At 36.0% G+C, this 26,256-nt stretch overlaps 2 protein-coding genes and 1 non-coding gene across 4 annotated transcripts in view; 1 reads left to right on the top strand and 2 right to left on the bottom strand.

Annotated features, from left to right (window-relative positions):
• FBXO11 (F-box protein 11) overlaps window positions 1-22,141 on the top strand; it is a 26,367-nt gene extending 4,226 nt beyond the window's left edge. Inside the window, exons 6-22 of the mRNA XM_007459980.1 lie at window positions 35-167; window positions 1,304-1,410; window positions 1,497-1,608; window positions 1,691-1,797; window positions 1,877-2,014; window positions 10,811-11,028; window positions 12,480-12,565; window positions 13,403-13,497; window positions 14,435-14,557; window positions 14,640-14,725; window positions 15,366-15,442; window positions 15,536-15,679; window positions 18,661-18,771; window positions 19,514-19,621; window positions 19,944-20,052; window positions 20,626-20,724; window positions 20,813-22,141. Coding sequence (XP_007460042.1) covers window positions 35-167; window positions 1,304-1,410; window positions 1,497-1,608; window positions 1,691-1,797; window positions 1,877-2,014; window positions 10,811-11,028; window positions 12,480-12,565; window positions 13,403-13,497; window positions 14,435-14,557; window positions 14,640-14,725; window positions 15,366-15,442; window positions 15,536-15,679; window positions 18,661-18,771; window positions 19,514-19,621; window positions 19,944-20,052; window positions 20,626-20,724; window positions 20,813-20,942 — 1,983 coding nt within the window. The 3' untranslated portion in view covers window positions 20,943-22,141. The remainder of the gene's footprint in view (window positions 1-34; window positions 168-1,303; window positions 1,411-1,496; window positions 1,609-1,690; window positions 1,798-1,876; window positions 2,015-10,810; window positions 11,029-12,479; window positions 12,566-13,402; window positions 13,498-14,434; window positions 14,558-14,639; window positions 14,726-15,365; window positions 15,443-15,535; window positions 15,680-18,660; window positions 18,772-19,513; window positions 19,622-19,943; window positions 20,053-20,625; window positions 20,725-20,812) is intronic.
• On the bottom strand, window positions 3,493-3,565 carry TRNAG-CCC (transfer RNA glycine (anticodon CCC)). Its single transcript has one exon. It is a non-coding gene; the product is annotated as a tRNA-Gly (tRNA).
• The window catches only part of MSH6 (mutS homolog 6), a 17,671-nt gene continuing 13,525 nt past the window's right edge, over window positions 22,111-26,256 (bottom strand). For both annotated transcript variants that reach the window (XM_007459982.1, XM_007459981.1), the window contains 6 exons: window positions 24,754-25,019; window positions 23,612-23,729; window positions 23,235-23,324; window positions 22,675-22,829; window positions 22,396-22,595; window positions 22,111-22,281 (listed from right to left, as the gene is read on the bottom strand). In XM_007459982.1, the coding sequence (XP_007460044.1) occupies window positions 22,200-22,281; window positions 22,396-22,595; window positions 22,675-22,829; window positions 23,235-23,324; window positions 23,612-23,729; window positions 24,754-25,019 (911 nt within the window). In that variant the 3' untranslated portion in view covers window positions 22,111-22,199. The remainder of the gene's footprint in view (window positions 22,282-22,395; window positions 22,596-22,674; window positions 22,830-23,234; window positions 23,325-23,611; window positions 23,730-24,753; window positions 25,020-26,256) is intronic.

The following is a 26,256-nucleotide window of genomic DNA, read 5'->3' as shown; positions in this document are numbered from 1 at the left end:
TTTGTTTTTTTTTTTTTTTTTTTTTTTTTTTTAGTATTACGATACAATTGAAGATGCTCTTGGTGGGGTACAAGAAGCTCATTTTGATGGACTTATCTTTGTTCATTCTGGAATATATACTGATGAATGGATATATATTGAATCTCCAATCACCATGATTGGTGCAGGTACGTGTAAATGCATTGTCATTAGAATTTTAATATTTTATTTACGTGATGGGTTTTTAAAACGCTAGTTACTTCAAATCCAGATGAACCATGATAATATCTTAATTGTAGAAAAAAATAGGAAATATCATGTATATTTTATATGATGGAAATTAAAACTTTAGAGTTCAGAAATTATAAATGTACCTATTTCTTTTTGGGGGGATGTGTATATTTCTTGATGTCAGTACTTTGTCCAGCTGCTTTAGTTGTTCATTAAGGAGAGAAAAATATTGGTTAATTTTATCTTTTATTTGAAAATACAGAGGATAATGTTTTTATTGCTGTATTTTTAATGAAACAAATGTACTTTTAAAATACTTTCTGTACTGTTTCAAAGCTGTTTTTATGGTCAGGTTTCTAAGAATAAATGTAGTTGTTGAGCACTGATCAGTTATTTGAAGATTTATGGTATATCTGATTTTTTAAGGATACTCTAGTATGAGACCATTTTAGGATAGCTAGTTAATTGTTACTAGTTAATGAAATTTGCATTTACTGCTCTTTCTTCCCTCCCCCATTTCCACCTCAAAGAAAAGTAGGAGAAAGTATAGAAAATTTTGCCTACTGATTTCCATTACTTTCCAAATCAAGGCCAGTATTGGAAATAAGTTTAAATAAAGAAGTTTCTCTCTTTCTCTCCCTGCTCATCATCCCTTTCTTGCTTCTCCCTGAGCCTCATTTTCTGGTGCTGCTGGTTGTGATTTGGTTTCCACAAGAAACCCACTTTTTAATATGCCATTGCATTTGATAATAAATACTATTTGTAGTTGAATCTTATTAGAAGTATTGCTATACATGGATTTGTGTATAACGGTACTCAGATAATGTCCATGTTAAGTATGACTGCCTGTATGAAGGCCAATGAAACATAGTTATCTATCTGATAAAATGAATATTAGTCCTGTCTACTCAATACTAATGTTCTTTAAAAGTTCCCTCTCCAAAAAATGTACCCAATTTAAAAGCCGTAAAAAGGGCAGTACTGAATTATTAGTTTTATGGCAGAGTATTTTTACTGATTAAAAAAGTAATTTTTAAATGTCCATTTTATCTGTCTGATAAAGGTAATATGCTTTAAAATATTTTCTTCGTAGCACCTGGAAAAGTAGCAGACAAAGTTATAATTGAAAACACTAGAGATTCAACCTTCGTTTTTATGGAAGGTTCCGAGGATGCTTATGTTGGATATATGACAATAAGGGTAAGGCATTTTTTAATTTTTCAGTATGTATGTGGAAATCATTAAGGCAGTGGTTGTTTATTTCAAACAAAATTTCTACTTTTCAGTTTAACCCTGATGACAAATCTGCTCAACACCACAATGCACACCACTGCTTAGAGATTACAGTAAATTGTAGCCCTATTATTGATCACTGTATCATCCGAAGTACATGTACAGGTTAGTGTTCCCATTACGTCTTATTATAAAATGAGTCACTGTGTTGCCCAGTAGGTTTTTAAATAAATTATTTGTCTTACAGTTGGCTCTGCAGTATGTGTTAGTGGTCAAGGAGCATGTCCCACTATCAAGCACTGTAACATCAGTGACTGTGAAAATGTTGGACTTTATATAACAGATCATGCACAGGTATTTTTTAATTTTGTGGGGTTTTTTCTTTTTTCTTTTTTTAGCTCTACTAATGTTTATTTCTGGTTAATTGTTGTAGGGAATATACGAAGATAATGAAATTTCCAATAATGCTTTAGCTGGGATTTGGGTTAAAAATCATGGAAACCCAATTATTAGACGGAATCATATTCATCATGGACGTGATGTTGGTGTGTTCACATTTGATCATGGCATGGTAAGAACACTTATTCTTAATAGAGAAACTGATGTCATATCAGTTAAAATTTCAAATAGGTGTCAGCACTTTATCATCACCAAAATGCTGAATTGAAAATTGTAGGCTTAAAAGAAGATTTCAGCATTATATTCTAAAGTCAGTATGCAGTATCAATTCTGTAAATTCTTGAATCTAACATTATATACCTGTATGGAAGATGGAGTCCTTAGGGAATTGATGTGATCTTTGAGGGGAGTAAGGTCTAATCCAGTAGTTCTCAAATGTAACTGCATAAAAATCACCCAGATACAATAAATCAGAATTTTTAAGGACGGGGCCCAAGATATGCATTTTTTAATAAGCACCATAAGTGAGTTTAATGCAGGTTGTAGACTACACTTGGAGAGACAATAGTTTCATCATTAGTTTGACTTCATTTCATTCCTCTTAAAATTTTTTTTAACTGGTAGAACTTTAATAAGAAATACAGTGATGATAATACATCAGTTCTAAAATTCTTATGCAGCAGTTAATTAGGCATCTTTATATGGATGATATTATGTTTTAGTTACTACTATGTCATTTTACACAATTTTATAGAGACATGACTTTTTTTGAGCTCTCTTAGGCCAAAAGTAATGTTCTTGGGTGCCTATTCAGGTATTCTTTTCATTTAATGTCTAATTTTTATTTTTTTGCCACTCTACGTGGCTTGTGGGATCTCAGTTACCCCACTAAGGACTGAACCCGGGCCCTCGGCAGTGAGAGCACAGTGTCCTAACCACTGGACCGCCAGGGAATTCCCTAATGTCTAATTTTTGTTGAAGTAATTTTCAAGTCCTAGTACAGCATTGGCAACATTTTTTATTAAGAAGTCAGAGCTAGGAGAGGTTTGACATGGTGACAAACAAGGGTGTGGTGAAGTTTTATTGCTATTATATGATATTAATCACGCAACTTTGGAACGTTGAATTGACATATACAAATTGTCAGCAAAGGAAATTTTTTATTTCCATTTTTTGCATCTAAAACCCTAATGCAGAACTCTCTTTTTTAAAACTGAACTAGACCATGAGGAGTACCCTTTTATCAAGTTCTGATTAGATGTAAATAATTTCAGACCGTCCAGCTTATTATATTCCTGGGGTAACCATAACCTGAGAAAAACAGTTCACTTAAAACTCAGGCTATAGTTTGGGCCTGTAGATAAGAAAACACAGTGGAGATGACCACTTGCCCTTCTCCAGTTAGAATTTTAAAATTGACATTTCTTTGTAAATTGTAGCTCTTTTTTCCAAGGAGTGGGGAAGAGGGGAGTTTGGGAATTGGGGAGTCTGGGCAAAGGTATGGAGGTTATCAAAACATAAGAGTCTTGAGAATTTGCCTCCCCGCCCCTTTGAGGGCCGCCCGCATTGGCAGTGATTCTTTTTAAAAAAATTTTTTTATTTTTAATTGATTTATTTTTTGGTCACGTTGTGCGGCATGCAGGATCTTAGTTCCCCAACCAGGAATTGAACCTGTGCCCCCTGCGTTGGGAGCACAGAGTCTTAACCACTGGACCACCAGAGAAGTTCTGGCAATAATTCTTCCCTGGTGGCACAGTGGTTAAGAATCCGCCTGCTAATGAAGGGGACACGGGTTCGAGCCCTGGTCGGGAAGATCCCACATGGCGCAGAGCAACTAAGCCTGTGCGCCACAACTACTGAGCCTGCACTCTAGAGCCTGTGCACCACAATTCCTGAAGCACACATGCCTAGAGCCCGTGCTCTGCAACAAGAGAAGCCACTGCAGTGAGAAGCCCGCACACCGCAAAGAAGAGTAGCCCCCACTCACCACAACTAGAGAAAGCCCGTGCACAGCAATGAAGACCCAACGCAGCCAAAAATAATAAATAAATAAAATAAATTTATTTAAAAAATAATAATAATAATTCTTAAGTGGAATTCTAAATGGAGCTCCTATTTTTGTACTGGAACTATACTATGCTAATATTTCTTTGCCTGTGTTGCCTTTAGACTTTGCCCCAGAGTTACCTACAATTCAAGTATCATATTTATGCATGCCTCTGGTCTCATTCACAAATGATTTGAGGTACCAAAATAACTTTAACCTGAGTAAATTTCTGCATTTTTGAAAGACCTAATGCTGATGGTCAGTTACTAAAATTCATTATAATAATTTACTCTTCACCTCCCAATACAGTTTACTTTTTATAGATTTAGGTTTATAAATTTTATAACTTTTTTAAAAAGCAAATCTTAGCCAGTCCTGTAGATAGACAGATAGATAGATATTAAGGATTGATGAAGAGATTTGTAAGGTATTATAGATTTATAAAGGAAGGATGGAAATAAAGTATATCTTGGGCCTCTCTCATCTGTTTTAGTATTGTGATACAATCCTTTAAAATCCTTTGGTAGAATGTTCTTTCATTCCAAGTATTCTTTGTGTCAGGCCCATGATTGGTAGGATGACATCACTAAGGTTAACCTTTTAAAGTTTGACTTTGTTTTTTATAGAATTTCAGAGGACATCAGAATAAACATTTAAACTAGTTTCTGTACTGTTCTCTATCTTTATATATATTCATATTTATTGTTTGTTCTCTGAAATTGTCTTTCCTTTTCCTTGTCTATGACCTACTTAGAATTTAAACTCCTGTATTAGCAAGAATGAATCATGAAAGAATTTTTACTTTTTTTATTTTAAAGAAATTAATGTTTTTGTTAAAATATTACATGCCCAGTATAAAAGACATCCCTAGAATTTTAAAGGGTATGACTAGAGTTTGTCATTGTTAACTGCATGTTTAAACTCTGAATACAGTATGAATTCCCCCTTTGAAAAATGATGAAAATACTTTATATTTCAACCCATTTCTACTCCATCATTTGTATTCTTACTTTTCTTTTGTAAAGCTTTGTAACATTTACATTCCTACAGTTATTGGTCTGTATTTATATTTATTTACCTTCAGTCCTTTTATCACAGTTTTTCCATTCCTGAATTTTAAAATTTTGGTTCATTCTTGGTATGGCTATTTTGTCATCTAGCTGTTTTGATTTTATTTTTAAAAGAAAGGCTTATGGGTATTGTAGCTTGAATTCTTGCCACTTGAGAATGCCTACCGTTTACCTTTTAACTTGGCTGAGTATACAGTTTTTTATTATACTTTCTTGCCCTCAGAATTGTGTAGTCATTTTTATATTTCTAGAATTGAGTGTGACAGAAGTCTGAGATCATTCTGTTTTTTTTTTTTCTTGTGGGATTTGCTTTTCTACTTCAGTATCCATATGTTGTTGTTAATGTTGTGTTGTTTTAATTTTTACTGTTTTTCTGTCCATATGTTCCTTTCTTTAGAAACTTGGCTGTTTTCTCTATTACTTACATTGCTCTGTATTGCTTTGTTCTTTTCCTTTAAATTTTGTGTGATTTCCTCAAATCTGTGTCTCTTACTATGTCTACATAGTTTTGTCTCTTCTGTTTTGTTTCCAATGTGGTTTTCATCTCTGATTTCTTTAATGTATTTTTGTTTTATGGAATCCTTCTAGCATATATAAAATTAGAGACAATAGTATAATGAATTCCCATGTAAATCCATCCTCCACGTTCAAAAACTTTCAGCTCATGGTCAGTTTTGTTTCATCTGTACCTCCTCATACATTACTTATTTTCTTCTTTACTCTGAATTATTTTGAAGCAAATCCCAGACATCATCATCTCATCTGTAAATATTTCAGCATATATGTCTTTCTTTAAAAGATGGGATTCCTTCTTTTTCTTTTACATAACAATGCCAGTCTCACTGCTAAAAGTAATTTTTCTATCAGTGTTTACAGTTCCCCAATTCTTTGTTTTTTGCTGTTTAATGTTCAGTCTATTGCAGAGTGTTATTTTCATAAAGTAAAATTAAAATATCATAGCAGTGCCAAATTGCTATAAAATTTTTGAGACACTTATTCTAAGTTTATGAGTTTAACTCATGATAGATTGACGGTTGACAGACTCTGTAGAAATATGGTTTTCCTCTTCTTTCATTTCACTTTACTTCGGATAGTCCCCCTTAGATAGGAAATACAAGTTTTAGATGATTGAAATTGCACATTAGTGTGTTTCTTCTTCAGATTTACTTCTTGTGCCTAAATTATTTTTATGAAAATATTACTATGGGCATATTTCCTTCCTCTCCTGTGTTCTGTTTGGAACACTAGATCTCACTACTTTAGTAAAAGATCATTGGCTAGGCTTGCTTATTAGAACAGTTACTTGCAGGCTTCCCTGGTGGCGCAGTCGTTAAGAATCTGCCTGCCAGGGAGGGAGGGAGACGTAAGAGGGAAGAGATATGGGGACATATGTATATGTATAACTGATTCACTTTGTTATAAAGCAGAAACTAACACACCATTGTAAAACAATTATACTCCAATAAAGATGTTAAAAAAAGGGGCTTCCCTGGTGGTGCAGTGGTTGAGAGTCCGCCTGCCGATGCAGGGGACATGGGTTCGTGCCCTGGTCTGGGAAGATCCCACATGCCGCGGAGCGGCTAGGCCCATGAGCCATGGCCGCTGAGCCTGTGCGTCCGGAGCCTGTGCTCCGCAACGGGAGAGGCCACAACAGTGAGAGGCCCGCATAACGCAAAAAAACAGAAAATTAAAAAAAAAAAAAAAAAGGAATCTGCCTGCCAATGCAAGGGACACAGGTTCGAGTCCTAGTCTAGGAAGATCCCATATGCTGCAGAGCAACTAAGCCTGTGTGCCACAACTACTGAGCCTGCACTCTAGAGCCCACGAGCCACAACTACTGAAGCACGTGCGACTAGAGCTTGTGCACCGCAACGAAGAGTAGCCCCTGCTCTCCACAACTAGAGATAAGCCCATGCGTAGCAACAAAGATCCAACGCAGCCAAAAATAAATAAATAAAATAATTTTATTGAAAAAAGAAAAAGAACAGTTACTCGGGGAAACACCTTGCTTAAAGTTGTATGGTAACATTTGCTCTCAGCACCTTATTCTTCCTTATCCAGATATCACAGTATTTGGCAAGTGTTTGATTATAGTTTGGGGTTGTAGACATTTATTTCAATGAAGGTAGCATATTTTTTTCTCTTTTCATTCTTTTTTTTTGTTTTATTTGGAGAGTTTTAAGAGAAACTCTTGAATGCCTTTCACCCTATTTATATTTAATAAATATTTTTAATATTTAATAAAGATTACTTCACTTCAAAAAATTTTAATGAAAAAATACTTAATCTCACCTTTTATTTTTATATCAGTGTTAAGTTTGTAACTTGAGAGTGATAATTTTCAAGGACTTATTGTAATGTATATGGCAGAGATTTAGAAATGCTTGTGCTGAAAAGTTAACAACCTATTATTTTAAAATATAGAAGAAGCTCTTAGCAATCTGGTATCTTCTGGTAGGGAAATAAATCATTTTATAATATGGGGTAGTCCGGTAAAATGTCTCTGCCTTTGGAGTTCTATATTTGTGTTGGAGCTTTTGTGGTTTGCATCTTAAAAGGCAAAGTAGAGTTCTGTTTTCTACTTAACAGTCCTGTATTATTAGACCATTTTGCACTAAAGGCATTTCTTAACAAAACAGGTGCACTTCATTAAATGTGCTTTAAAGCAAAATTATATTAACTGAATCCTTTAATCCATAATAGATAGGTTTTCTTCTGATATTATAAAACTATAAGTCAATCAGTTGTTCCCTTTCTGAATGTAATAAAATCACCATTGTAGCAATGTAAGAGGCTTCTGGTTTTAAAAGCATGAAGGAAAAAATTTTTTTTCTTTTCGAAAAAATTTGGCTTTCTTTTCTTGAAAATTACCTTAAAACAAAAACTACAGATTAAAACTCCCATCTCTGATGGAACTAGGGGACATTTTTAACCTCTAATCTAAATTACAGTATGGTAAAATGACCATGTGACTATGACCATAGCAACCAGTTCAGATAAGAGCAGGTTTTATAATGGGGGCCTCTGGACAAGGGAAAATGAAGAGAGGGGGACTGCTGTTTGCCTTAGTAAACTTGTGGGTCTATTTGACTCTCCTAGGTGTGCAAAACTGAAACCTAAAGAAAACAGAGAGGGCATTCCCTGGTGGTCCAGTGGTAAGGACTCTGCGCTTTCACTGCTGAGGGTGAGGGTTCAGTCCCTGGTCAGGGAACTAAGATCCTGCAAGCCGTGCAGTGTGGCCAAAAAAGAAAAAAAAGAAAGAAAACAGAAAAGAGCATCCATGCATTTGAAAATTTTTTAGTAGGTATACTGTAGCAAAGTATACTTGCAGTACTATATGTTGAACTAGTATAGCCAGGACATGACACTGCCTGTTACTGCAGTCTTCACGGAAGCCCAGTAAATAGCATACCTTTTCCTGCCGCATTCTGAACAAATTAAGAAATCAAAGGGACTTCCCTAGTAGCGCAGTGGTTAAGAATTGGCCTGCCAATGCAGGGGACACGGGTTCGAGCCCTGGGCCAGGAAGATCCCACACGCCGTGGAGCAGCTAAGCCTGTGTGCCACAACTACTGAGCCTGTGCTCTAGAGCCCACGAGCCACAACTACTGAGCCTGTGCTCTAGAGCCCACGAGCCACAACTACTGAGCCTGTGTACTGCGACTACTGAAGCCCGTGAGCCTAGAGCCTGTGCTCTGCAACAAGAGAAGCCATGACAGTGAGAAGCCCATGCACTGCAATGAAGAGTAGCCCCTGCTTGCCGCAACTAGAGAAAGCCTGCGTGTAGCAGCGAAGATCAAACACAGCCAAAACTGGATTTCTTAACTTGTTCTAAGAATAATGTTTTTATTTTTTATTTATTTATTTTTTTTGCGGTACACGGGCCTCTCACCGCTGCGGCCTCTCCCGTCGCGGAGCACAGGCTCCGGACGCGCAGGCCCAGTGGCCACGGCCAACGGGCCCAGCCGCTCCGCGGCACGTGGGATCCTCCCGGACTCGGACTGGGGCACGAACCCCCGTCCCCTGCATCAGCAGGCGGACTCTCAGCCACTGCGCCACCAGGGAAGCCCCCAACTGGATTTCTTAAAAAAAAAAAATCAAAGCTATGAAGTAGCATGAAGAGGCTGAAATATCAACTTCATTACTCTTAGAGGTTAAATCAGAAGATACAACATAGAATGAGAACCAAATAAGCCTGTTTAACTGAATCCCAAAATGAAATAGGCTTATTTCACAGGCAGTATTCATGGGGTAGTAACAGAAGGCATGTTCCCTAAGGGCAGGGGCAGCTCATTTCCATGGGGAAAAGGGTGAAGCTGAATTGAGCATACTCAGTTTATTCTTTCCCAAGTTTACCCTTCAGACATGTCATGCAACTCCTGGCAGAGAGAGACAAGTTGCACTCTCTTCTCAATGATGAAAATACCAGAAATGTTGAATTGTTCCAGTCTGACATTAAGCTCTTTCAGTCTAGCCTCTTTTAGAATTTGTTTTTCTTTCTTTGATGCTCAGTTTTGCCATAGTAGTCTATATACATACACCTGGTGTCCATCCATTTTTTATTTGGTATAAAATCAAAGAAGAAAAAACTTTTTTTATATTTTAAGAAACCACTTTTGATGCAATCCCCCAATTTTTTTTAAAAGAATAAGATTGTAACCTATATGTTAACAGGTAAGTTATAAGTGATTTGTACTTTATTTGTGGAAAATTAAACCTGAAAACTACTTCTAAATGTTATTCTCAGAGAATCATTTTCTTAAAGAGTTAATTATGTAGTGTATTAGAATACTCAGAATTACATCCTGTTTTAACCTCTACTGAATTTGGCAAAAAGCCGTGCTTGAGTGCTTACCATGTGTAAAGTTTTATATGGATGCTCCAGAAGTTAGTGTAGTCCTTTCTCTTCAGGAGCTTATGATCAGGTAAAAATGGATATGGCAAATACAGTATAAGGCAGTACCTGGAAGTAGCATAAGAAAATACCTACCGCTAAAGGGAATTTAAAGAGAGAACACATTCACTTTTTGAAGGGAGATAGACAAGGAGGATGAAATGGCTTTTAGAAGTCCCATCTTATAACTATCTCATTTTTTCCTCTAACATTCAGTCTGATTGAGTCTTAGAATTTAGGATATCAGTATCACAGTAACATTTATCCTCACTAGAAAATAAGTAAATTTATCTGTTATAGAAAATTTAAGAAATTTAGAGAAGTATAAAGGATACAGTAAGCATCCATAATACCACTACTCATTTAATCACACTCATATTCTTGTTTCATCCTTCAAGTTGTTTTTCTTCAAATACAATTGACATCATACTGAATGTAGTCTATCTTGAAGTATATACTGTTCTTTTCATTTAACATGATAGTATGTGTAACATGAACATAAGCCTTCACAACATTTTATTGAGCTAGTTCCCTATTGGGCTAAGATGAACATTATTTTGTGTGTCTGATTATGTCCTTGGGTCAACTTTTTAGAAGTTGATTTCTTGGGGCATTTTTAAGGCTATGAGAGTTTATTTTCTTTAGTACTTAAATAAACTTTTTGTTGAAGGATATATATTCTTACTGGTAATGGTATTTACTTCCATTTATCGAATAAATCATTCCCTATTTTTCTTTCCTGGGTTTGAGTATACTCACATTAATTAGAGAATTTATAGTTCTCTGTTTTACTAAAACATTTAAAATATGTATCATTTGAAATTTAGTATATATCTGTTTCATTCTTAACTCTTGAACATTTCTGATAATTTTGAGGCATACATTAAAAAGACTTTTTAATGTCATTTCTTTTTGGAAAGTAGCTTTACCTACAGGTTTAATTTCTGTATTTTCCAGGGTTACTTTGAAAGTTGCAACATACACAGAAACAGGATAGCAGGCTTTGAAGTAAAAGCTTATGCTAACCCCACAGTGGTTCGATGTGAAATTCATCATGGGCAGACTGGAGGAATATATGTTCATGAAAAAGGAAGAGGACAGTTCATTGAAAATAAAATCTATGCAAACAACTTTGCAGGTGTATGGATTACCTCAAATAGTGACCCAACAATAAGGTATTTATATATAATTATGGATGGAAATTATGTTTTCACTTTATGTTTCGTGCTATAAGAAAAGTTAAGGTACTTAGCTTTAACTCTGTTTTTCCTAGACACCTGACTACTATAAAATAGATTTTCCTAGTAAAAGTCTGTGCATCTGAATGAGCATAGCTATTGCATTTATTTTGGGGTGTTCTGTTTGTTTTTTATTCATGATGTAAGCCATGTAAGATACTTCTTAGGAAAAATTGAAAATGCTGCGATTTTTATTTTAAATTCATCAGACTGCATTATAGATGAGTAAATAGGGCTGTGATCTTCCCTTGAAATCTGAATGACCTTTTTTTTTTCCCCCTGAGAGTCAGCAGATAGAATAACCCAGGAAATTAATTATCTCAAAGATACTTAGACCAAGAATAACAGAGAGTCAAAACTTCAAGCTGTCACCTTTCTTTAATAGTTCCTACCACTTCCTCTGGCCACAGTAAGGAAACAAACAGATCCAGTCTTGAAGGCATTGGCTAAGACTGTAGAACAGAGCTATTATAATTTAATCAAAGACCATGAATTATTTTTGTCACATTTTTTTCCACTAGCTTTATAAAAGTTGATTATGTGATTGCCATCTTAATTACTATTCAGCAAATGTTTATAGATGAGCTAAGAAAAGTTCTTTTAAATGGAATAGCTTTTTTTTTTTTTTAATCTTAATAGGTTTTGGGTTTTTTGTTGTTTTTGTTTTGTTTTTTTGACCGCGCAGCTTGTGGGATCCTAGTTCCCTGACCAGGGATCGGATCCAGACCCCCTGCAGTGGAAGCGCAGAGTCCTAACCACTGGACCACCAGGGAACTCCCTGGATTAGCTCTTTTGGTTTTTTTTTTTTTTTTTTTTTTTTGCCAACGTTGGGGGAAGATGTGGAATCTTTTTTTTAATTTATTTTTATTTTTGGCTGTGTTGGGTCTTCGTTTCTGTGTAAGGGCTTTCTCTAGTTGCAGCAAGCGGGGGCCACTCTTCATCGCAGTGCATGGGCCTCTCACTGTCGCAGCCTCTCCTGTTGTGGAGCACAGGCTCCAGATGCGCAGGCTCAGTAGTTGTGGCTCACAGGCCTAGTTGCTCCGCGGCATGTGGGATCTTCCCAGACCAGGACTCGAACCTGTGTCCCCTGCATTGGCAAGGCAGATTCTCAACCACTGCACCATCAGGGAAGCCCGAGGTGAATTGTTAAGAATGCTATTTCGTTTCAAATACTAGGTGGCTTTTCCAAAGATTTAAGTCTTAGAAAGAACTGGAAGGGAAGTCACCTAGTCCCTCATTTCATAGATTAAGAAACTGAGGCCCATAGAAGTTAAATAATTTTCTAAGGTCACGTAAACATGAGTGGCCTTACGATTATTGTATAAAACAAGCAAGTTTTCTGAATAGGTGCTTTTTTGTGTTTTGGATTTTTTTCCACATAATTATAGGGGCAATTCTATATTTAATGGAAATCAAGGTGGAGTTTACATCTTTGGTGATGGACGAGGCCTTATTGAAGGAAATGACATTTATGGTAAGCATGTGGTTTTCTATAAAATTTTAGAGCTTGGCCTGTGTTCCTGACAGTAGCAAAAGGACCGCTTGGAAACGTTCTGAGTAGGAGAACTGATGCAGTTTCTTTAAATTCTCAATAAAGATTGTTCTGTGACATTTATTCACTTAACAGACATTTACTGAGTACCTTCTAAGTACTAAGCAGTATTCTACATACCAGGGATAAAAATAAAACTTAAGACCCTAGTCTCACAGAGTATCTATAATTCCCTCACACTCACTCCATTGTTTAACAGTTAATAAATTATTTCTGTGACAGTTTAATACACTTCGGTACTAATTAGAAAGGGAAAACCCTTATTCCTCATTAAAACCTCTGAGGTATTAATTCAGCAAACAATTATTAGGTATCTATGTGCTAGACACTGAAATGTTCCTGGGCTTCCTCTTTTGCTAACACTTACTGGATAATACTTACATAAAGCTTACTCAGTGCCAGGCACTTTTTTGAACACCTTTCCTGAATTAAGTCATGTAATATTGACATCAACCCTGTGAAGTAGACACTATTAAATATCCCCACTTACTGATCAGGAAACAAAGGCACCAAGAGGTTAAGCAGCTTATTCAAAGTTATTTAACAGCCTGGCTCTAGAATCTTTGGTCTTAACCACTATACCTATACTGCCTACAGTCCTTCTGCATTTTCTTTACACTCCTAGTTCCCTTAGTTTTGTCTTGGAATGCTCATGGATCATAAGTATCTTTCTGAATATGACATATTTCACAGAATTGTGCTCTTGCTGTGTTCCATTAGGCTCCATATGTTGATATTGTAACTTTTATTTTTAAATAGGCAATGCATTAGCAGGAATTCAGATTAGGACAAACAGTTGTCCAATTGTTCGACATAACAAAATTCATGATGGCCAGCATGGTGGAATTTATGTGGTAAGTTAATGAATACAGTTCTAGAATCTCATTCATCAAAATCAGGGTAGAAAAGGGGGTGAGGGCAGAATTATGTCTACCTTTAGGTAGGCCATATTCAACTTTCTCTCTCTGCCAGTGTGTGAATGACTTAAAAGCTTCTAATTATAATTGGCAATATGGGCTGAACTCATAACAACAACTGGTTGGCAGTCTGAGGTATATTTGTTACACTGGGATTTTGCCAATGTGACTACCATAAGAGTCTCTGAAATTTTCCAGAAGTATTAAGTAAAATCATAATCTCACCGAGTATTAATAATACTAGACTTGAATATTTTTATCTTCTGAAAAAGCCAAACATTTGAATTTATATTGAAACATAATTTAAGCATCTTGCAAAGTTTAAAAACCTATGTATTAGTCCTATGTCTCCTGTCATCATGGTATCTGAAACTGTTACTTAAGTAAGAAAACGTAAGGGAGTTTCAGAAAGGTCCTTGTGTAATGCAAGGTGTGACTCTAATTTTTATTCACAGTTCTAGAAATATTCATGTCTTAAATCTTCTAAAAATAAAAATTTTAGTAACTTGAACCTTGTTTTGAAGTGATTTCACCAATGATAAGTTAAAATAACTATTAACTTCCTAGTGAGGGATCTTCAGTTTGTTATATATCTTAGAATAAAATAAGTTTTTTTGTTAAACAAAATTGAATGCTACTACTCCTACTATAAGATTTAAAAGTACAAAACCACATAAAGAACAGTATAAAAACTCTGAGAGCTTAAACTTAGGTAGAGGCTATGTGAAAGAATGTTACCCATTTATCTCCTTATTCAGATTAAAAAAGAAAAATTGAGATTTTTTTGGTCACAACCGCCTTAAAAGAGGGAATCACTATAAACTACTTGGCTTATACAAGATACATATTGTAAATCAATGTAACTTTTATTTAGCATGAGAAAGGACAAGGCGTAATAGAAGAGAATGAAGTCTACAGTAATACTCTGGCTGGGGTCTGGGTGACAACTGGCAGCACTCCAGTACTGAGAAGAAACAGGATACACAGTGGCAAGCAGGTAAGATTATGTTAGACTCTCGGGAAATATATTGTTTTGTAAACACTTTTTTTAATTTGAAAAATTCTTTTTTTAATTTTAGGTTGGTGTTTATTTTTATGACAATGGACATGGAGTACTAGAGGACAATGATATCTATAATCATATGTATTCAGGAGTTCAGATAAGGTAAATGTTTTCATATTTGGCTTTCTTTGGGGAGGGAGTTGTATGTGAGGTAGGCGTGGCATACCCCAATATGGTAGTCAGGTGTCTAGGAAAAACAGTAAGAGTTAAAGCTAAGCAATTAAGCATGGCTTAAATTGTCAGAATATAACTTTTCTTAGACTGGCTGAGGACAGCAGCCAATGGCACCTGACATGCTGTACCTGGCTTATTAAATGGGAGCTTCTGTTTTTATGCTACTTCCACAAAAGTAATGGTTCTTACACCCCTCTTTCTTATATATTAACAGTTTTTGGTTTGGAACTGTTGTACTCCTGATCATATAATTCAGTCTTTTATTTTATATATGAGGGGAGCATATAATAATGAAAGTTACTTAATCTAACCTCCTCAGTTTAGTTTACATATTAGGAGACTCTGTAGTAATAACATAATCTATAGCTAAGTGTGTTCTGTGGGAAATAGAATTAAGCAAAATTAAACCAGTTTCTTTACTGACAGACTTCTCAGAGCATCTTGAAGGTGATGCTTAATTATTTAGCTAATTCTTACTATGTTTAATGTGGGTTTTCCTACTGTTATCTAACATGGTATGTGGGAGTAGAAGCAACTGAAATGGCATTATTTTCTATTCTATCCATAGGACTGGAAGCAACCCCAAAATTAGACGCAACAAAATCTGGGGAGGACAAAATGGTGGAATTCTAGTTTATAATTCTGGTATGTTTAATCTTTTAATGTTTTTTTCTTGGTGCTATTAGTCTTTAGAAATATACTTTCTAAATAACAAAACCTAAATTTTTGCATTTATAGGTCTAGGTTGTATAGAAGACAATGAAATATTTGACAATGCAATGGCTGGAGTCTGGATTAAGACGGATAGTAATCCTACACTAAGAAGAAATAAAATCCATGATGGAAGAGATGGTGGCATCTGTATATTTAATGGGGGTCGAGGTATTGTTGTTAATTTTGCATTAGTAAAAAACCCAGTTTTCCATTATTCTTCCATATCTTTAATGATCAATGACATTGCCATTTAATATGTTATAAATGAGGGAATCACAGTCTTTTTCCTTATCAAGTCTCAAGATGGTTTTGGGGGTTAGTGCCTAGAGTTAAAGGAGACAAATGTTTACAGAATTTTCCTTTTCCTTCAAGCCACCTTGAGTGTGCCACTTGTTAGCGAGGCTTTTTTAAGGTAGCAGAATTTGTTTACACCCTCTCTCTGGACCTTTTATTATTCAGAATAGTGATATGATTATAATAAACTTCAAAGTCAAGTTATAGAACTAGGTGTGGAAAATTAATTGGTCTGCGAATATATATAAATGTCTGTAGTAAATAAGGATTGCTTTGTACCTGTTCACAACTGTCTTCGTTGGAGAATGGAATTAAGCCAATATGTGCTCAGTTTGGTATCCATAAAAGTCAAATCACTTTACATTGAGGCAAAAGTTCACAGTCCCTGCCCCTTGCAAAGGCGTAATTTGTTCATAAAGAGAGACTGGGAGAGACTGTCAAATGCAAATTATCACCATTCCTGAAACATCAGTAACCCAGCATTATACATATCTTGTATAGAAGGTTAGCTAGTCATTACTCTAATATACCAAGATTTATTAATCAACAGAATTTACTACTACCACCAAACAATGATGATTCCATTAATGACATAGACTCTCAAGGAGTTTATAATCTAGCAATTCAGTAAGTGACATTATCTCTGATAGGATTCTTTGTAAGATATAATGAGGAAACACGGTACAGAATGGTTGGCTTTATTTGTAAGGTGTTGGGAAGGGTTCTGGAGTAAAATCTTGAGCTGTGTCTTGAAAAATGAGTATTTACTGGTAAGTTGCAGGGTAGGGGGTTGAAGGCCATTCCAAGTGTAGAAAGTATAGTTATTTCATTCTTTCATTTGTTATGTACATACTTACTAATTGAACATCACTGTAGCAAACACTGTGATACAGATGCTAAAAATAAAATGGTGAATAAAACAGTACTACATCCAGAAAGTTTATAGTCTAATGGAGTGGCACATTGTAAGCAAAAGTCTAAAGGAAACAAAGTGGTTTAGTAAGGCAAGGGATACTGAAAGTCGAGGCCGGAAAAGGGGGCAGCGCCCAAATCATAAGAGGCTTTGTTTATATATACAGTGTAATGAAAAGGCTTTGTATATATGCGGTACAGTTTGGACTATATCTTAGCAATAGCATTTGAGGAGGTTATAGTGGACATATGCAAGATTAGAGGTAGGGGGACTTCCCTGGTGGCGCAGTGGTTAAGACTCTGTGCTCCCAACGCAGGGGGCCCGGGTTCGCTCCCTGGTCAGGGAACTAGATCCCACATGCATGCCGCAACTAAGAGTTCGCATGCTATAACTAAGGACCCTGCCTGCTGCAACCAAGACCTGGTGCAGCCAAATAAATAAGTAAATAAATATTAAAAAAAAAGATTAGAGGCAGGGTCTTGGAATAGTGTTTTCTAGGGGAGAGGGAATTTAGAGGTCAATACTGTGAACTACTACAGATGGATCAAATATGTACAGAAATAAAAACATATTTCAGGTCTTCAGGGAGCAGAGAAACACTAGTACACAACTAAATATGATTCACTATACATAAGTAGAAGATTTTATAGAAATAATATTAACTAACACTTATTTAGTACTGTGTACTTTTCCATGTGTTAACTAATTTAACCCTCAATATCCCTATGTGGTAGGTGCTATTATGCCCATTTTACAGATAAGGAAATTGAGACAAAGAGAAGGTAAGTAATTTGCCCATTCAGAGTTTGGAAGTGGTGAAGTCAGTATTTGAAGGCATGAAGTCTCATTCCTCAGCCCACTCTTAATCATTATGTTATCCTGCCAGCAGAGAATTAATAATTAATTTGATGGAGGAAAACTGAAAACCTCCCAGAGGAAGTGTCGCTAAGAAGAAAGAGTACAGGACATTGCAGAAAGAGGAAATATAATAAACCAAAGGCATTAGGGATAAAAATGTATAGCATATTCAGAGTGTAGGTAATATAGTGAGACAGAGGAGTAGGTTGGGGGAATATTTTTTTCCTCTTTTTTATAAATTTATTTATGTATGCATGCATGCAGGCTGTGTTGGGTCTTCCATTGCTGCGCGCGGGCTTTCTCTGGTTGCGGCGAGCGGGGGCTACTGTTCGTTGCGGTGCATGGGCTTCTTATCGCAGTGGCTTCTCTCGTTGTGGAGCACCGGCTTTAGGCGTGCGGGCTTCAGTAGTTGTGGCTCGCAGGCTCTGTAGTTGTGGCGCACTGGCTTAGTTGCTCTGTGGCATGTGGGATCTTCCTGGACCAGGGTTGGAACCTGTGTCCCCTGCGTTGGCAGGCAGATTCTTAACCACTGTGCCACCAGGGAAGTCCCCGAGTTTTTTGTAAATAGCAAGTTAATTTTAAACTTCATTCTGATAGTTTATACAGATAAGGGATATCATAGAGTGGTGGGAGACAACAGCAGAAGAGAGATTGGAGTGAAAGAAATGGATCAAGGAATGCTGATAGGGGCCAGAAAGAATCAGGGCTTGAACTAAAACATGGAGAGTGCAAAGGTTCTAAAAATATTTCAAAGGAATTAATTTTAATTCAGCAGTGTTCAGTAAGAATCAGCTTTGTGCCAGGGCACTAGGGATTGATTCATAAGCTAGAAATGGTCCTTGCAACCATGGAACTTCAGTTTCTTGGTTAGAATGGTTACCTGCCAATTTTAGCAATTTTTGGTTAAATTCTACTTTAAATATCTATGAATTACTAATAAAATTTCTTTTCAGTTGAAAAATTAGTCCTATGAATTTCACAATCCAGTTAATAAGAAACTAAAAGAAAACCTAAATACCACCAAAAAGGCTAGTAAAATTTGCTATATGCATTAGCCTTAATCTGGGGAAATATTTTATTATAGGTCTCCTTGAAGAAAATGATATTTTCAGGAATGCTCAAGCAGGTGTTCTCATCAGCACTAATAGTCATCCAGTCTTGAGGAAAAACAGAATATTTGATGGATTTGCTGCAGGTTTGTATTTTCCTTTGTTACCTGTAGCTTGTTTTCTGTACATAAAATTGATTCTTGGTATATTATCTCTTTTGCTTAATAACTGAGGTGTGCAAAAGTATGCTGCAGAAGTTGGCTGAATGCCTGTTAACAGTTGCTTATAAGAGCACCTAATCCAAGTTTTGGATTCTTCCACTCTAAGCCAACTTTATAATATCGCTCTTGTAGTTCAGTAGTAGTTATGAATCATTAATTGCATAGAGTAAATAACAGGCTAGTACTACCATGAGAAATAAATTCAGATAAATGCAAGCCCTCTGGCCTCACAAACAGAATGTTTTTTTAAAAATCTTGGTAAGTGAAGTCCAAGTATCATGCATATATTTCAACTTTTTGCCCCTGAAGAGGATTTCTCTTAATAATTCCAAATAACCATCTAGCTCCTACCTACACATATTTCTGGGCCCTCCCTATCTTCTTCTTAGTTTGCAAAGAAATTTTAAAATGTCATTATTAATAAAAGTAAATTACAAACCATCTCTATCATTCCTTTAGCAGGGACAGAGGATTATCAACAGTGGAAAGTGAATTGAATGTTACTATAAACAATTCAAATAAACATTTGCATTTATTTCTTTCGATGTTAACAGTTAATATACTTTTTATGTAAAATTAGTAGTTCACTATATTTGCTATATTTCAGGTTTCTTTTAAGAAACTATATATAAAGTGATGCATCTGCTGTTTGTAAATTTTGCTTCAGGTATTGAAATTACAAATCATGCAACTGCAACACTAGAAGGCAATCAGATTTTTAACAACCGGTTTGGAGGCTTATTTTTAGCATCTGGTGTTAATGTGACAATGAAAGGTATGTTGGAGTCTGTGTTCTGCCTATAATGCACTAAATATGCCATGAGGTGACAGAAGCCATTGTTATTCAGTAACTTACTACCTTCTGTCACTGTATAGCAGTTAACCAGCAATTCAAGAGAACTATTTTGAGTTTTGTTTCACCTTGTCCTAAATAGTTGGAGCATCTTGTACAAGGAAAACTCATTTCTATTCTTAGCCAATTTTTTTACTTCATTGGTTAGCCTCTTTTAAAGTTCTTAAGAACTCTATTAAAATAATCCTGTAATTTGTTATCTTAAGCCTTTATACTCTAGAATTTCTTATTTTTTTTATTACAGATAACAAAATAATGAACAATCAAGACGCCATAGAAAAGGCTGTTAGTAGAGGCCAATGTTTATATAAAATATCAAGTTACACCAGCTACCCCATGCATGATTTCTACAGGTATATTTCTAAATTATTTGTGAGTCTTGAAATGGGAGAGTAAGATTTACTTTTCTAAACTGACAAGAACTCACATATTTAGCTTTCCCTTAAATGTATGAGCTAAAGAAGTAAATTGGGTTTTTGCTAATGGAAAAATATAACTGAAAATTTTATTAATTGTCCACGTTGAGTCTGTGATCAATCTACTTTGAGGATCCTGTTTGAGACCGTAAAATATGGGAAAATGTAATACTGCAGTAACTACTGATACCACTGAAAATGTGGAACATACTGCTTTCCTAGGAGTTTCAAGGTAAAGCTGTCATTAAGTGTTCCTTATATCCCAGCCACCATGAGTGGGTTTTGACTTCCCCTCCCCCATACTGATTCAGTGAAGACTTGGTAGGAACTTGTTTTCCTCAGAAGACACAAAATAGGAAATTCACTTATTCCATTAAGGTCCCTAGATTAGAGCCACAAAAATTGGGGGCCTCTTATAAGCCAAAGGCCATAGGGTAATATATAAACAAATTGCAGTATTTTTAATAAATAACATGATCAAGGAAAATAATGTAAGCTTTTGCTTTTTAGATGTCACACTTGTAACACCACAGATCGAAATGCCATATGTGTGAACTGCATTAAGAAGTGCCATCAGGGACATGATGTAGAATTTATTAGACATGATAGGTATGTATGTAGCACACTTGCTTGCTGTATTACCCAATTATTTTCCTCCCCTCACTTTCCTAATCTTTGGGTTTTCATTTTGCTTTAGGTTTTTCTGTGACTGTGGTGCTGGAACACTGTCTAATCCTTGTACATTAGCTGGTGAGCCTACACATGATACAGATACACTATATGACTCTGCTCCACCTATAGAATCTAATACATTGCAGCACAACTGAATTCCTTCCCTAAAGAAAAAGTCCTGCCATTCTAACATCATAACTTAAAACATTTTTTTTGGAAGAAGATTTAAAATATTTGCCCATGCTACAGGAAGAGACTGTATTAAAAAATGGATACACAAGGTCAGTTGACACTATGAAGCTCAAGCTACCAAAAAGAAAGTGGCAATATATTGACTCAGGATCTCAAAGCTGGGTGTTTTAGCATTACTGTGTAAAGACTTTTGAAGGGACAGAAGTGAAGAAAATAAGCTGCAATTTTGTACAGATACCAACTTCTGAAAAAAGCTGGTGTTTTTACAACTAGCATTGAATGCAGTCCAATTTGCAGTAGTACTCTTCAATAGACAAGCAGCTTTGTTGCTGCCTTTATGGACGTGGGTACCAATTGCTTTTGTAATATGGTAAAAATGTGAGCTAGCACTTCTGCATTTCTTTTGATTTTTTTTTAACATGTATTCAGATTGAGAAATATGATTTTAATGCTTTAATCTCATGTAGTTTGTTTTTAATTTCAAGCAAAATCTTATTGTACTTGAATGTGCCCTGTTTTGTTAGCACACCTAGACTTGCTGTAACTGTACTCATGTCCCAGTATGTACGTTCTTTCTATGAAAGAGAAAACACTAATCTTAAATTATATCCAGCAATGTTTCTGGTATCCTTTAAGAAAAGTTAAGACTATATTATTTCCTTCCCTTCCCTGTGCAGCAGTCAAAATCACCCCTAGACAAAGTGAGTGTTTTAATGAGACTTCCTAGGAAGGGATGCACTGTAAAACAAAAGTATTCTTGTAACTCAGTTTTGTGAAAGGTAAAAACTACTATGTTTTAAAAGTACACTTTAGAAAGTCTCTTCAAAACAGTCCTGTATTTGAACTCTGTTCATAGTTTTTTTTTTGAACAGTTTAGACAAATTGCTGGAAATTAAAAGAATTTCCCGCATTAAGCTGAGACAAGTATATATACAGCCCTATACAGTTTCATAGCTTCCCCCCCCACCCCATTTATGTGTATTGGTGACAGTGGGTATAAACAGCCTGAAAGTGTATGCATGTACCATAACATCTAGACTTAATATATTGTGGAGTATTCAATAACCATTATGTAGAAGGTAGGTAAGAATTAAAAGGGTTTAATTTCCTAGAAAGAAAATGGAAAAATGGTCATTTTTAAAAAATAAAGTTTATTAGATCATAATGTTGTCTGAATTTACCACCTTTGTCAAAAGTGAACTCAAAGCTTCCAATGTAGTCTATAATTCCTCAATCAAAGTCAGCAACTTACGGACAGCTTCAGCATCTACAGTCGACCTTTCACTAGCCAGACAAACTTCCCTTAAAATAAATTTAAAAAAAAGTTTTAGTTTACATTTTTCACAGTGCATCATCCATTCCTTTTACTGTTTTGGTAATCAACTACATGGTAAAATTATATCCAGTTATAATTACCGAAATAATCGCAGTGACTGAGTCATCTTCTCAAATTCTCTTGCTTTTCTATGTCCCTTTTGAATAACCTCCTCTGGAAGATTAGCAAGCCTTGCTGCATTAAAGCCATAGCTTTTAGGACAAGCTCCTTTAATGAATTTATACAGGAAGGTAATAGTCTCCTGGCTGGGATCGTCACATTCATTTTCTACCATGCATGCCTAAAAAAGAAAAATTACATGCTGGCAGTGGAAGTACCCATTCAAAAACATAACTTTTGAATAAACAACTTGCACATACCATGTGTCCTAGGCGCACTGCAACATTTTGAGAATAGTCTTCAACTAATGAATGGTAGTGGGTAGAAAACAATGTACGACACTTTATATTCTCAGCAAGTTCTTTAACAACTGCATTTGCTATTGCTGTCCCATCAAATGTTGCAGTACCTCTTCCTATGAAAATAAAATATACATGAACTATGTATTACACAATCTGCCATATTATATATGAAGGAGGACATGCCTCAAAGGAATGGGAAAAAATGTACTAAAGATCAGTTCAGTATACCCAAAAGCATTCTGCAAACAGGCCCTCTCTAGCTAAGTAGGTCTGCTTGGAGTTCAGAAATACTACTCGAGTACCACTGCGCTTCAGAAACTTCCTTTTAGTTCTCTTTAAATAGCCTCATTATCCAATAAATATTCTCGTTATCCCTGTAAAATTGCCACCTTAGGGCCAACTGTGGGGTCTATGGACGAAGGTGAGTGTATTCATAGTCTTTAAGAGATGTGTCCTTCAGACCATTTTCCAGAAAAATCATTCTTTGTACTAATGTTTTGGAAATTTTAACATCTTACCTAATTCATCCACAAGCACCAGAGAATGTGCTGTTGCATGTGTAAGTATACTGGCAGTTTCACTCAGTTCAACAAAAAATGTACTTTCACCTAAAAAAAATAAATCACAAATAGGTGATCATTTAAGAATCCTATTGTAACAGTAGATTCATCTTTTAGGTTCATATCCTTTGAATCTATTATGAACTACCATGGTACTAAGGATTACTTCTAGTATGTTAAAAATTACATAATGCCTTCAAATGTCTGAAAGCATTGTGCCTTGCATAACACCGGAAAAAAATAAAACATCCTATTTAAAGGTAGATGTGTTTAACACCTAAAATACAGAAATGAACTGTCAAATAACAGAGCCTTAGGTAGGGAAAAAAACTCACCTGACATTATTCTGTCTGAGGCACCAAGTCTAGTAAACACTCTATCGATTGGTGTGAGCCTACACACTTCAGCTGGTACATAACAACCCATCTGGGCCATTACAACCAGTAGGCCAGCCTGTGAATGAGGGAGAAAAAGGTCTTTTATGACTGGTGTTAGATATCTATGTATATCCAGAAGACAGAGATAATAAGCCCTAATAAATATTAACTAGGAGTAGTCAGGCACTCTAAAAAAATTCTTCACAAACCTAAGTAGGAAACATGAGGCTTAGGAAGGCATGAGGCTTAGGGTCTAACTGGCTTTATTTGAAACTTCAGCACCTATATGCTAACCAACTACACTAGTGATTCTCAACCTAAAACTACTGATGCCCGGAACCAATTCCAGACCAAACAATCAGTTTCAGAGGATGAACACACCCCAACTCCCAGGTACTTTTTTGTTGTGCTCTCTAGATGATTTTTGATTTAAAAATGAAAAGGAGGTTGAAAACCACCTTACTACACTATTGCTCCTCTCTAGTTAGCAAATTTGTACAGAAATATAATACAGTGCAGTAGAGTTAGGGGGGGTCAGCAAACATTTTCTGTCAAGGGCCCAATGTCTGTTACACATTGCTTTTTTCTACAACCCTTTAAAATCTAAATCATATTTAGCTCAGTAGCTTAGCTGAAGGTCAGAAAAATGTATTTATTGTCTTCCCAAAGCAGTTCCCAACAGTTAACTAGAGGTCATGAATCACTTTCCTGTATGAACAAGTGCACTGGTTCTTGTATAAGGGTTCCTAGAAATTAACCTAATTTAAGAACAAACATAAAACATTTGTATAATTTTCATTCATTATGAATACCTCTGCCTTCACAGGAAATGGATTCAATCAAAGTCAGAGTTCATAAACTCATGGCCTGAAACCACCTTCACCTTCTTAATATACTTCCCTTAACATCAGGCAAATATCTGACCAATAAGAAGAATACAGTTCTTAAGTTTCATGACTCAAGGAGTTTCCCTTTGCTTCCTAATAAGTCAATGACTGAATTCTATCATACGCTCCTTGGGAAATGGTGGCCTAAATATGTACTATATTCACTCTTTAAAGTGTTACAAATAAGTTGGTGTAACAAAACTTCAAGTTTACCTGTCTCATGAGCGTAGACTTGCCCCCCATATTCGGTCCAGTAACAAGCACACAGTAAGCTTTGCCATTTTCTTCCTCTTCCTCACAGCCTATTAGAATGTCATTTGGAATAAAGTCATCACCAAAAAAAGTCTTCGTAATGCAGGGGTGACGTGATCCTTTAAGGTCTAGAAAGGGAGGAGTATCTTCTTCTGGCAACAGAATTACTGGACGACACATAGGACCATCACCCCCTCGACTGTAGTTAGCCAGGCACAATAAGACATCTGTTAAAGAGAGGTCAAAAGTGAAGCTTCATCATTTTTGAGGTTTCTTGATAAGCACAAAGGCCCAACTTCTATAAGAAATGTTTTTTTAGTGAAGGTGGCATGCTCTTTGCCCTTTAGACATGGCAGCTTTTTTCCTAAAAAAGCACTCTAGTGACATTGTTTTAACTGCACAAAAATGTCATCAGCCTGAATGTTTTACATGTCTTATAGCACTTGTACTGAAATGAGAAATAACTTCCGATTTCAAGCCCAAGAAAATATCCCCTCAAAGTAGATTTTAAGTCCTCTAATATCTAGACCAGAGGTGTGCCAAAGGAAAGCTAAGATACAACAGAGAGATGCTGTACTGGTCTCTCCTTGATATAATCATGGAGCTAACACTTCTTAGAAGCAGAACATTCTGACAATACACAAAATCTTAAGAGGAAAATATATTGACCAATTTTGAACACCTGAGCTGAGGGATGATTTTTACATTACCTACCAAATTGTTTAAAACTGTATTTGGCTTAAGGAATAAATGTGGCACACTCAAAAACCATGATAGATATACACACTCAAAAACAGAATAGGATGCCATTTTATTCTGGACAGTTGTGTTCAGACTAAAATAGTTTTGTTACAAATTTGGGTAAACTATGGTTGCTGCATTTTTACAACAGAAAAAAACCCAAAACTGTAAAACAAGCAAAGGCTCCAAATGACTTGGCCATGAAATTTAAAGAAAAAGGAAATTACTTATGAAGCTGAAAAGGTTACCAAATTACAAATACGTAAATCAGGGCTCTTAGAAATCAACTGTAGAAAAGAAAGTGTGACAACTCGGGCAAAAAGAAAAAGGGAAGATTAAAATCTTTTGAAATGTTCATATAAAGAGATTCACTGAAATACAAAAAAGAATGCAAGGGTGTATACATATATATATCTATATCTGTGTGTGTGTGTGTGTGTGTGTGTGTGTGTGTGTGTGTGTGTATATAAACAAAAACTGAGTGATAGGTCAAGGGATAGCTTTAAATTAGTGTGACAAAAAATAGCTTAAAAAACAGCATTGGGCTTCCCTGGTGGCGCAGTGGTTGAGGGTCCGCCTGCCGATGCGGGGAACGCGGGTTCGTGCCCCGGTCTGGGAGGATCCCGCATGCCGCGGAGCGGCTGGGCCCGTGGACCGTGGCCGCTGGGCCTGCGCGTCCGGAGCCTGTGCTCCGCGGCGGGAGGGGCCGCGGCAGTGAGAGGC

Source organism: Lipotes vexillifer, unplaced genomic scaffold, assembly GCF_000442215.2.
Source record: "Lipotes vexillifer unplaced genomic scaffold, Lipotes_vexillifer_v1.1 scaffold666, whole genome shotgun sequence".
NCBI classification, from domain to species: Eukaryota; Metazoa; Chordata; class Mammalia; order Artiodactyla; family Lipotidae; genus Lipotes; species Lipotes vexillifer.
This window is presented reverse-complemented; position numbering and strand designations above follow the sequence as displayed.